This window comes from Sycon ciliatum, chromosome 1 (assembly GCF_964019385.1).
Source record: "Sycon ciliatum chromosome 1, ocSycCili1.1, whole genome shotgun sequence".
Classification (NCBI taxonomy): Eukaryota; Metazoa; Porifera; class Calcarea; order Leucosolenida; family Sycettidae; genus Sycon; species Sycon ciliatum.
The window spans coordinates 85,862,434-85,875,920 of NC_088643.1; the positions used below are offsets into that span (position 1 = coordinate 85,862,434).

At 44.5% G+C, this 13,487-nt stretch overlaps 1 protein-coding gene across 1 annotated transcript; it reads right to left on the minus strand.

Annotated features, from left to right (window-relative positions):
* Positions 1 to 1,394: 1,394 nt before the first annotated feature.
* On the minus strand, positions 1,395 to 11,104 carry LOC135807151 (uncharacterized). Its single transcript, XM_065321181.1, has 6 exons — positions 10,794 to 11,104; positions 8,494 to 8,613; positions 7,038 to 7,307; positions 5,955 to 6,248; positions 3,600 to 3,755; positions 1,395 to 2,238 (listed from the first exon to the last, which is right to left on the minus strand). The coding sequence occupies exons 2-6, from the start codon at positions 8,573 to 8,575 to the stop codon at positions 1,958 to 1,960; spliced, it is 1,083 nt and encodes a 360-aa protein (XP_065177253.1). The 5' UTR covers positions 8,576 to 8,613; positions 10,794 to 11,104; the 3' UTR covers positions 1,395 to 1,957.
* Between the last annotated feature and the right edge of the window lie 2,383 nt (positions 11,105 to 13,487).

The window sequence follows — 13,487 nt, forward strand, 5'->3', positions numbered from 1 at the left end:
TCTTGGTCCCATCATGCGACTCTGCCTGATACAAGAGGAAAGTCGTTATAATTATTCGATGCATTTTCAGGTCTTCGGGCACCAACAAAGTGTCAGTAAATTCGATCTGTCGTTATTTTCGAGGGCGTTATACCCAATCTATAATCTGTCCCCGGGGAAAATCGCGATTCCGCGGCCGCATTTTTTCCGCGTTTTTTTTTTGCGATTTTTGAAAGACCGCGTTTTCCGCGATCTAAGCCGATTTTCCCCGTGTTTTTTGAACTTTTTGTTGCGCTACACGTACACACAGTGCACTGTTCGGTTGACCGTTGTGAGCCGTTGACGTCATAAACTGGTCAAGTAGAGAGTCTACGTGTAGGGCGCGTGCTCCCTAGCATACACATGGCACATGACGGGCTCCCCGGTCACTGTGGTGGCGCTGAAAGCACCCTCATCTGCGTTTGACTGCAAACTTGCCGCATATCAATAATATTCACCGCATATTTACCGCAAATTCACCTTCACCGCAAAATGCGCCATATTTACCCGCCAATTGCACCGCAAATTCTGGGATTTTTTTCCGCGATTTTCCCCAGGGACAGTATAATGTACAGAAAGGACTTGCTAAACGACTTCGGCAACAGAAATTACCCCCCCCCCCCTGTTATGCTACCTATTCAATATCGCCAAGAGTACATGGTTATGACTGTACTCTTGATATCGCACATGTGGAGAATCCCTGGATAGGCTACCCGCCTCTGGGTCATCCCTCAAATAAAGAATAACTCGATTTATCGTTATATCCGATCTCCACTGTACTAGGAGTCTTTGAGTGAGGAAAGTTGTAGATCTGTCGGTATGATTGTGTAGACTCATCCGAGGTGAAATTTTTAAATCTACAGAACCCATGCACATTGTACTAGCATGAGCGGCAACTTTCATAAAATTCGGAGACCTCAACCGACTCAAGCACCAGGTACCAGGGAGTCCTAAAACCCTGATGTTGATGGACCTGTGTTTAGAAACACCGCCAATAGAACTTGCAGGAAATTTTGCTAATCACGGCCAGGTACCTGCTGGGAGCGAGGTGTTTTTGCCATTGGACATATTCATTCACATGCAAGACATTGCAAATCCGAACCAATTCCATCACGTTGATGTTGTTATTCAATGCTGGTACAGTAGAGATCGGATATAACGACCTTGAATATAACGATAGATTGAGTTTAGCGACACAATTCTGTTGCCCAAGTCGCATAGCAAGTCCTCTGTGAAGATCGGGTTTAGTGACAGATCGAATATAGTGACATTTTGTTCTCTCCCGAAGGAGTGTCGTTATATCCAATCTCCACTGTAACTGGTTTTGATTTGCAGTGTCCTGGGAATGGTGTGTCCACCAAGGAGGACAGCCGAAAAAGCCTCAGAACTTCTCCTAACAGAATTTGATTGCATAACACCTTGAGAACTTGAGATTTAAATTAACATATTTGCATTTCGCGTCATCAAGTTGTCAATCAAATGATTGATGATTTCGCTTATGCTGAGTTTTAAATAAAAATTAAAAATAGGAGTTGAAGAGATTGGAGCAATCAGGCTAAATTTCAGTGGAATTAACCGAATTGGCACTTGTGACAAGACAGAGGTCAAGATCCGAGAGACACAGACTAAGAAGGGACGTTCTGGCTGGAAAAAGGTATTGTGAAAAGTACTAAAACCCAACCTGGTAAACAATCCACAATAATAAAGCTGCACCCTTTCTGTTAGGTGCACCAGCATGGATTGTACAGAGTCAGGAAGATCACACATATGGCAATGTAGATTCCAATTTTGCAATCATGCCAACTGAACAGCTAGCCATTAAAATAGCCAGCTCCGGTTGATGGTGGCAAGCGGCATCCAATATTGCCAGTCCCGATCACTACTGTAAACTACTTCGAAGTAATTATTGGAGTCTGCACAGCACATGGATCCTGTGTGATCAACGCTGCTGTGAAAAAAAGCAGAGAACATTCTTTGTGCCACTGCTCTGCTCGGCACTATTGGACTGGATCCATACATCAGACACATGTGTTGGGCCAAAGCGCTCCAAAATACCACTAAGGTACTTCTTGGCACAACTACTTTCCTCGGCCGAAGGGAGTCTCCCTCCTAACACCGAGCACGTTGCTTGCGCATTGGAGTAGGTTGCATTACTGTTGTCCAGGAGTAGCTCACTAGGAGCAGCAATATAACCTTCTGACTGAGTACATTGCTGCCATGCTGGGAAGATATTCAGGCAAAAAGAAAGAAAAAAAGAGGATATTATTCAGGGCACCATAAACTGCCTAATGCTTGCCTTTTTCAGGAGTACTTCAATAGTGAGTGTATATGTGTGGCCACTTTGTTCCGAGAACATTTGGCACCGCAAACTCGTTGGTTATGAGAAATCGCGGAAATTTAGTCACGCAAATTTCGCAGGGATTACAGTACAGTCAACCGCGTGAATAACGACCTGGGGCCGGTATACTGTAAGCCATGTAAATATAACGAGGAAGTACTGTAATTTCACAAATTTTCGGTGTGCTATTATTTTCGGTACTTTCGGTGCGTCTGTTTCATACCTAAAATTTCAATACACCGAACAAACACTGACACACATAATCCAATAGGGAACTGCTTGTCTGTACCGAAAATTTCTGTTCACCTAACCTAGCCTGTCGCCCTCATACCGAAAATTATTGAGCACCGAAAATTTCTGCAATTAGAGTAAATCTAACATTTTAACGAGTTGCATTTCTTCGTTATAATAAGTTCTGTTGAGATTGTAGTGCTTCATATGTGTTATGTGCAGATATGTCCGAAAAACGCAAGTTCGTTAACGTACGTATGATTTACTGCACGAGTACAAACGAGTACAAGGGCAATACCGGCTGATACATGACCGAACGGCGCCAGCCGTGAGGCTCAAAATAGCTATCAGTATGTTCGCCAACGTAGCATGTACATTAAAGTACATGCGGATAATGCTATGGTATGCACAGGAGAAAATGCCTTCTCCACCTAGACTCCGTGTAAGTCAGGTCTGAAAGTTGGTTTATGCCTGATTGTTAGCAGTAGCCATGTCCGAAAGTTAGTACGGGCGTGACCACCAAATTTGAAAACAAGTTTGTACGTATTCATGGTTTTACGGTCGTGTTGTACACACTGAGCATGGTAGACTCCATTATTACATGCCAATATTCCACCTGAGCTGCGTAGGATGCCATATTCTCCCGAATGTAAGTATCCCTTTTACAATATAGCCCAAGGTCGAAAAAAGGGAGTGCGACTTATTATTGAGTGTAACTACAGTCAACTTCGCTAATAACGACTGCGGATATAACGACAATTCGCGAATAACGACATAATGTTCATGCCCGGAGCAAAGTCCCATCCAACTGTGACACATATAATGAGACATCGGATATAACGACACTTCGCGAATAACGACACTTTTCTGATGCCCCGCCGAGTGTCGTTATAAGCGAAGTTGACTGTATTACTTACGAGCTCGTAGCAAATGAAACTATAATTATTACTTCAAAATGAGGGAAAATTGGTATGCAAAAATTATACTCCGGTGATATTAAAAAAAAACTTACGATGACAAATTCCCAACCAGTTTGGATTTCTGTTGATGCAGCTCTTGATCCCAATAGAGTACGATGGAGCCAAGCGAGAGTAGCCTGGCTGGCAGACCAACAGATTACCAGGCAGGACCATCTGAAACCCATCGCCAGTTGTCTCATAGCATAGAGCTGAGAAGTAAACGCAGACCAGGTAGAAGACACAACAATCATTGGCATCGGCAAGTAGACTCAACGATGTGAACCTAAAGCAGAAGACTACACACATCGCCACATACTTACCGGATTTCCCACGTATCATGCACCCCATGCCAGTTGGACTAACACAATGACCGGCAATCCGGAGTGAGACGGATAGATGGCTAACAAGTCTCCATCGGCTGCTGCAAATAGCTATAGGAATGAGGTCTGTTTCGTTGTCTAGGAGACGACCAATCAGTGACGTTCCCGCCAAGGGCCTTATCAGAGTTTAAAGCCCGCTCAAGGGAATACTTTAACCTGTATCGCATCGCATAAGCAACTTCAGATATGTATCGCAGAAAACTGCGATGCACGTTGATGTTTCACTGTACCCTATAATGCACAGTGTGCATGCCAGGTGTGTCTCTTAGGTTGAAATAGATGCACGAAGCTTCGAACGTGCTGAGCGGCTAGACATCCTGGCACCAGGATAGACTTGCAACTAAGGTGTTACAGTGTACTTGTGGTCTGAGCTTGCACTCTGATCAGCTCTCCAGAAGGACAATGCTGTCAAGTGTTGAAGAAAATTGCAATGCAACATTATCAAATTGCTATTCAAGTTTGATTTTGCTCAGCAAAATTGCTATGCAAAAGATTGGAAGCAAATTAAGTTCCCTGCGCTCAATCGTAATTTTATTACTCTTTGATGATGCATCGAGGGCCTTGGATTAGTTTAAAGCCCGGTGAATATACTCTAAACAGGTGCGTACAACTTCTGGCACGCATTATAGTACGGTGCAGACAATGGTCTGCATAAAGCCTAGTTCACATTCGACGGGACGCGACGTAAGGATCGACGGGAAGCGACGGGACGGTCTGACGGCGTCCAATGTGAACACCAGGAACGGGGACGCAACCGTACTACCGTGCAGATCGGGAAGCGACGGGAAGAGTTGGATCGATCCAACTTTTTATACCGTAGACGGGGACGCAAGCGTACAAAACGGCTGCAATTCGAGTGTGAACAGGAGACGGCGTCGTGCGCCGACTACTCCCGATTCGTACTTGGAAATTTTTAGCATTTCGAATACTGCGCTTCCCATGATAACTCACAGAATGGCTAGCATGACTTGAGTTGAATTTTAGCAACATAAGATCTCATGTCACTTTAACTGTACAAGCAGAAATATTCGTCTGGAATTTAATTTCATCTTTTTCGTCCAAGGAGCTGTTGGACTAAATTAAATGCCGGACTAATATTGATTTGTCCAGCTTTTCAATACACTCTTATGATCCATGGACGAAATTTACAACCGGACGAACTCCCTTTCTTTGGAGTTGGACGAAATAATTGACCGACGAAATTTTCTGCTTATACAGTATTGTATTTAGGGATAGTTCAGAGGCGTGACAGACGAAGTATTCTATCATTTCCTGGGGCTATTATTTGAATGCCACAACTTTCAGGGCTAATTTTTTGGTCTTCACGAAAAACTGGTATTGTGAACTTGAGTGCCTTAAGACTCGCGCCGTTCGACGGTGAACGTCGCAACGACTGCTGCATGTCGTGTCGTACGAATCGTACAGGATTTTACAGCTCACCCCAGCCCTCCCGACAAGCCCTTACGTCCCGTACCGTCGGCGTTGCGTCGAATGTGAACTAGGCTTAAAATGTACTGTGTACAGTGGAAACTGGATATAACGACACTCCTTCGGGAGAGAACAAAATGTCACTATATTCGATCTGTCACTAAACCCGATCTTCACAAAGGACTTGCTATGCGACTTGGGCAACAGAATTGTGTCGCTAAACTCAATCTATCGTTATATTCAAGGTCGTTAAAATTCGATCTCCACTGTACTACTAAAAGCTATGCATTTCAGAAGTGTGTACGGTTTTTGCCTTCCGTACTCTTTCATCTGTGCAATTTTCCTTTGTCAACAGCTGGCGGAACCCTATAAAAACCGAAAATTAAAGTCATTATAGGTATCGAAAAGGGGCTCTCAAAGCCCCTAAATAATGTTAGCTCCACAAGCTAGGAATAAGAATGAAGCTCGCAATAAGAGCCCAGCATTTCATTTGCTTCCCGGATTCTCCTTTTAGTAGGCTAACCTGTCGGGCACTAACAAGCCATAAGGCCCTCCATGCTATACATAAACCTATAAGTAAAGTGTGTCCAATAATCTTACCATGCCGCTGGCAAAGAAAGCTAGCAATAGTGGATGGAGGATTGTCAGGAACTACTCGAGTAGTTCTCTCAAAAACCTCTGGCCGTCGAGTATTGTACTCAATAACCCCTGGTTGTGAGGTCCAGGTATTCGTTGGCGATTGTAATGCTATTAGGATGTTACGAAGACATTGTGTTGAAGCAGGAAGTTGACCGCCCAATGACTTGCAAAGCGCCGCAGCACTAGAGCGGTTCCTTTTTGGTGCATGGGGTGGCACGAAGAGAGTAGTTCGATTCCCCTTGCATTCCATAATGGCTGCACACACAAACAAGCACAGACACTCACACTCACACCCACATAGCTAATCAAACAAACACAGTAAAGCACATGCCAGTATCAGTGTATCACACGTCTAAAGAAGAAAAGTCAGATGAGCAGAAGACAGCTCCACACTGTCACCACCACTTACCATCACTGACATTCCCCCCCCCCCCCCCCACTGAACATAAAATAAGTTGTTGGCATGCAGAACCAATGCGCAACTTTATTGGCTGCAGACTTACGTTTAAATTACTTCTACAAAGTAAGCAGCTTTCAACATTATTTCATTGAAATCAAATTGCCACGATGAAGAATGAAACGTACATGTATTTTGAACATTACCAAGCCTACCGTAATGACCCACATTTAAGCCCATGTGCTCGTATGCCAGTTTTGCCAAAATACTTGACATGTCTTGAAGGTCGATTGGTCTCACATGCGCTTGTAATTCAGTTACCAGCATAACATCCTGTAACTGAGATGGTATCATGGTGGCGTCAGTGTGTTGTGGGATTGGGTTCACTTATAAGCCCATGCGCGTATACATTGTACGCGAGGGTGTGCTTTTACATAGGCACATGCACTTTTATGCGCGCCACTACTTTAATTAAAAAGGTATCCTGCATAACGTTACACTCTAAATTTTCTTGTCTGCCCTACTGTATTCAGGAGTCCCAGGATCATACCCCTCTCATGAAAGGGAACTTAGTGGCAAAGCTGTAACCGCATAGTGTTGCCTCAGTAGCATACAAAGCATTTTTGCAGCATTACACCAGCACTTACGGAGTGAACAATAGAATGGACGAGGATGCAACGTAAGGTGATAGGTCCAACCATCGCTTGCATATGCCTCTCCCCCAATTACTCCTCGCAACCAGGAATAGGGAATTGTTTGATCCTTCTTCAAGTATGCTTTCACGCATTTCAGAGATGTATGAGACGGAAGCAATCCACCCATTTCCATGCATGTTCTAGATGCATTGGGGTATGTTTGAGCAGTTTGGCCATTAGGAAGGACAAGAAGCGCGTTGGTTTCTGCACACTCATAATCACCTGCAAACAAAACAATAATGAGCGGGAATTCCAAACTGTAAATATTACAAAGCCAGCCGCAGCCATTCCCTTTACTCAACATCACTACCCATACTCCTCCCCCCCCCCCCCCCAGACATACTTCAAGTACATACACGACCATGACAACCACCACCACCACATGTCGTCTGCATACCTGCCAAGTACATGTACAGGCAGTGCTTTTCCGGGATTGTCAATGCGAAATCCCGGGATTTGCCTAATTTTTCAGAGACAAAAACTTCAATATCGCCACCAGGACAAACCGTGCGTAACCATTCCTTTTCAGTGTTGTGGCCGAGATCCATGCTGGAATGCTTGCAGTCTGCCAGGAAATCGTTTTAAAACTGCAGTTCACCCCATTTTTAAACTTTTCGGGATATTTGAGAAGAATTTCGGGATTTCGGGAGGTCATCCAAAGATGCGGGATACTTGGCAGGTACAGTCAACTTCGCTAATAACGACTGCGGATATAACGACAATTCGCGAATAACGACAGAGTTTTCATGCCCAGAGCAAAGTCCTATCCCACTGTAATACATATAATGAGACTTCGGGTATAACGACACTTCGCGAATAAGGACACCTTTTTGATGCCCCGCCGAGTGTCGTTATAAGCGAAGTTGACTGTATGCGTCTATCTGTCTCTCTGTCCAATATTAAGCAAGGGCTTGATTCTCCAGATGATGGCACACCAGCAATAGGTCCACTGAGCTAAAGGATTCCTCACAGACAACAGTAGCAGGCAGGTAACAGAACCACACAACAGGAGCAAGACTTCATATTGACAACTGTTAGGTGTCTGTCTGCGGCTCTCTTCTCTTCTCTTCTCTTCTCTCTCTCTCCCTCTCTGTCTGTCTGTCTGTCTGTCTGTCTGTCTGTCTGTACACCATTCTGAAGAAGACCCTGTACATGTATGGTGGATACGTTGTCTGTCTATCTGTCTATCTGTCTATCTGTCTCTAGTCTGCAATGTTTGTCTTGTTTGCCTGTATGTTGGTCTTCCCCTCGAGTTCCCCCTTCTCAAATCTCCTTGCTGGAGTGACCACAAGTACTTGTATAAATAGTATAATAATCAGTGCAATAACAAAATCCGACACCCTCCATGATAACAACTGGAGATGGATAGCCGAGACTATCTGAACCCGAGAAGACTGTACCAGCTTACCATTCACACAATGTACAATGAGGTTCACCAAGCAAAGTAGAACAGTGAATACGCGAAGTGTACTCGTGGCCTCAGCAAGCATTCTACTTCTTATGCGTTGAAGCAATTAACACTTGTAACCTGTTGGGCGCACAAACAAATGCACATGGCAATGCGCGCAAATACATGCACACAAACACGTGCACACAAATACATGGACACCTCAGACGTTAGATTCCTATCGCCAGAGGCGATGATAGTGATGCTACAGCCGTCTGAGAAGCCATGGCAAATGCGAGCTTTGGATGACGCCATTCAACAACTTGCAAAGCGGCAGAAGTGACCACCACTGTTCAGCTGGGGCTATACTGAGACCGGTACTAATACCGAAGTAGTAATAACAGTTACTACAGATCCGACAGTGGAAATGTTACCCGTGAATGTACGATGATCTTCCTGCCCGTCTGCGCACATGCATAATGATAATTATGTCACACTTGATTTATCGTGTGTAAGAAATATCGGAAATAAGAATAGAAAGTCGTTTTTCAAACACCCACGCTATAACCGATACCTACTGTATAAGTTACAATTGTTTTTTTTTGTAGTTACCGGTATGACTAACAGCAAGAGTCCATAACCCAAGAGTATGCAACTGTGATCTCTTTTCTATGGGCCAACCGCGCGGCGCGCTGCCTTCATTACATCATTCAGCTGCAGTCCGCGCACTGCGGAAAATCAAACACCGCACTTTCCCTCTAGTTTGAAATGAACTTTCGTACGGAACTGGAGTTCACGCGCCAGAATTCAGAGATTGTGTAGGTACTGGAACGAATCGAGCAAAAACGGATGGGCTCGTGCGAGAAATTGAGAGTTTGAATGCATGCTTTCAGAGCGTGATGAAGGCAAGTTACGTAATGAAGGCAGCGCGCCACGCATGCACCCATAATCACAGTTGCATACTCTTGGGTTATGGACTCTTGCTAACAGTGCAGTCCACCAAGGTAACACAAAGTTTTGTGCCTCGTTGTCGCACTATCTGACTGTATAATTATCTCGTTACCTTGGTGGACTGTTAGTCATAACTACAGTAAAACCTGTGACTAACGACCACCCCTTGGGGCCAGAGAAAGCGGTCTTTAGTGGCAGGTGGTCTTTAGTTAGAGGTTTGCACAGCACAACCACATAATATGAATGTGAGACCGTCCGTGCCTGGCGAAGTGGTCTTTAGTACCAGGCTGGTCGCTAGTCACGGTGGTCGTTAGTTACAGGTTTTACTGTAGTAACCAGGGTTCTAGCCAAAGGGGGGTAGGGGGCGCAACGCCCCCCTACTCCGTTTGCGCGCCCCCCTGTGAAAAAGTGCCGTCCCCTTCTCATTTTCCGATTTTTGTGTTTTTTCACGCCATTCAACGAAAATACAGTCGATAGTCACTACTACAGTCCATTCATTGGAAACTGGCACCCTAACTTTTTGGTGTCTCTCTCACATAGTTGTAGATATCGTGAAAACAACAGTACATCCTGCATTGTGTGACCCGTGCAATTACTCCTTGCCACATTTGAGGCCAGAAAAGTCCATGAACAGGGAAATAGAAATTCAGCCAGGTTTTACAAAATTAGGACAGGTATGCCATGGCAAAATGTATGGAGAAGCAGATCCAAAACCTAGATTTTTGAGATTTAAAGTGGGTTTTTGATCCTCAATTCGGCCCAAATCCGACTTTCAAAAGCCAGCGGGCCAGTTTCCGATGAATGGACTGTAGAAGGTTCATAAAGGCACATTTGTGAGGGGTGAAGTCGGGTCTTCACCCTGTATGTTACATTTTGCATGGCAAGACAATTTTGGACAATGGAAAAAAATGGGTCATGGGGTAACCTTTTCCCATGCCCGCCCCCTACTATATTGACCTGGCTAGAACCCTGGTAACTTATACATGTAAGTCCTTTTCTCTTTATATATCACTATTGGCTCAACATCCGAGTTTTAAATCGACATTAACGCGGATACTGAGCTAATACAAGTAAGAATTGTAAAATAGAGGGAAACACATGGGAACGAGTTATGAAACAACTTACTATCCACAACTGTAACAGAAAATTAGCAGTCAGAAAGTGTCATGGGTAGTTGCTTCATAACTCGTTCCCATGTCTTTTTCCTCTATTTTACGAATCGACATTAGTCCAGCATTTAATTTTGTACAAAAACTCCTTGGATCTTGGACGGAAAGGACAAAATCAATTCCAGACGATTATTTCTGCCTACAATACAAGATTTAGAAGTAATCATCATGCTTATACGGTCGGTGACTGTTTACCTTTACCTTTTATGTAATCCGGAGCTCCACTGCCACGGCCCGAAGGGTGCTCAATGCCCATTTAAGGCAGAGCTTCGCGCCTGATGAGCAACACAGCTTTCTCTTTCTACTGCTTTCACTTTTACAAAAACGATATTCCTCAGATCAAGAGTGGATTCCTCTGCAACGCGCGTCTGTCTCCAGTTCTGTCCGCCACCTGTACTGTGGTAGAGTCTACATATTAAAACTGCTAAAGACAAAAAGTAAGTACCGGTATGAGTGTTCTAAAAGGGTTTGGGTATAGTTGGTTCGTTGCATGCAACTGTTGCTATTCTTCATTTTGAAGTTTTGTGGTGTACCGGTACGAGTGCGTTTCTGTAGATCTACCGGTATACCGTAGTTGCAAAAATAAACTTTGCGGCAGGGAGTCGTATTTTACGACTCCCTGCTTTGCGGTTTCATACACACATACATGACACTTGTACTATGTTGTAGCATAGCTTTTTGATCGACTCGTACCATACGTACCAGGGAGTAGTACAATCAAGAGTCCATATATAGGCCATAGGCCATATACCTTCGATGGTACTCCGTACGAAAACATGCGTAGAATCAGAATGCTTTGATAGATTTTGCTGAAATTTTCTGTACACACTCAGTGACTAATGTAGATTGCAGATCAGTAACAGGCGTAGGGCACAGGAAGTGTGAGAAGGGTAGAGACAAGTTTTCACAAAACAATTCAGCAAAGTTCGCATGCTTTCCACTGGAACCAGCAGGTCAGTATATCGAATTTGATTTTTTGACCCCTCTGAAGGTATATGGCCACCTTAACCCTGGGTTATGGACTCTTGGTACAATAATAATTGTTGTACGCGTACTACTCCCTGATGTAAACGCACCAGTGAATCTGTGATCATGGCTGGTTGGAACGCCTCAGATCATGTAAACACCAGGGAGCCCTACACATATGTGTGTGTATCATTGTAGGGCTCCCTGGTAAACACAGCTCAAGAGTGTTTATGGACTCTTGTTATGGCGCCTTGTTATGACATTGTACCAAGAGTACACACCGGGGTTATGTACTCTTGATTGTACCTTTCAATGCATGTACAACTCTTAATACAGTGTACCAGAACAATTGGGGTTACGCTGTACTATATGGACTGTGGTACTACGAAGTGTACATGATGTACTACCGGTACCAAGTACTCTAATTTCAGAAATTTTCAGCGCTCAATATTTTCGGTATGAGGGCAACAGGCTAGGTTAGGTGAACAGAAAATTTCGGTACAGAGAAGCAGTTCCTTATTGGATTATGTGTGTTAGTGTTTGTTCGGTGTATTGAAATTTTAGGTATGAAACAGATGCACCGAAAGTACCGAAAATAGAAGTACACCGAAAATTTGTGAAATTACAGTACTGTAAAGCGTGAAATTTTCGCGGCGTTTTTAGTTCGCGTTTTCAGAATCCGGACAGGTTTGTGCGGTTTTAATTTTGCGATTGCAGAATGGCATTCTTGCTAAACCTGTGGCATTCTTGCTAAACCTTTCATGGATCTCCTTTTCGCGCTGTCTTAATTTCGCGATTTCCACGCGGTCGCGAATTTCGCAGAAATTAGACCATCGCAATAATTTCACGGTTTACAGTAGGGAGTACCGTGAAATCAGACCGCCAGAGCGCCCCCCCCCCCTTTGATTTTACAGCCAGGGAAAGGAAAATCGTACGGCAGAGCTAGAGTGCAACGAAGCTTGTACGGTGTGAGAACCTTATTGTACTAAGGTCCCACTATTAGCAGATTTTTGTGTGGAGCTTGTTTCCAATCGAAGGTACGAATTGTCTGCAGAACATGCAATATGTGTACAAAGTTCGTGTCGTATGACCTACAGACAGGAGACCACCTCCACAATACGACCACGAAAGGACAAGATTGTGGGGCGCTCTGGCGGTACTTTACGGTATTAGCAAGAGTAGATGAACAAGAGTGTGCAACTCCGCATCTCTTCTGCACAATCTGGAGATACCCCGTGGAGATACCCCGGCCCACGGTGGAAATTTTTGTTGACGTCACCTTTTCAGAAAACACGACGTGTGTCGTACAAAGCACGCGCATTTTGCCGCAGAGCAGTGTGAGAACACGTGCTGGTCACCGACCTTGTAAGGTGAAGCCCGGCCAAGTGCACGAGGCAAAACTTCCCAAAAGACTCGCAGCGCTTGCGTCGTAGAAAAGATTACATCAACAAACAATTCCGCCGTGGGCCAACCCATCCGCGAGTCGCACACTCTTGTTTATCTACTCTTGGTATTACCGTAAAATCCCGCCAGAGCGCCCTACCTCCGCCACCCTTCGAGTAGGTCCAGGTGGGGAGGGGCGGATGGGTGAGTCCTACTTACCGCATTCAGTACTACATGAAAAGTACTCAACCTACGAAAACTGCTCGTGCATCTCGTACACCGACCAAAGGTCAAGAGCCAGGAGTCGTACAGACCCATCAAAACTGTGCGATCCCTGGTCAAGAGGGTGCATACTTGCCAACCCCTGGCAAACAGTTTCCTTGACACTGATGGCGTTTTTCCTTGATTTTGCCCATTTTTCCTTGATCTGCAATTTTTACATCATAATTGTGCAAAACATTGTATATGACATCATAGTGACGTCACCATGACCACAAAACATTCGCAAATAGTGCAGCATGTACGACATTAATGTGCTTTTTCATG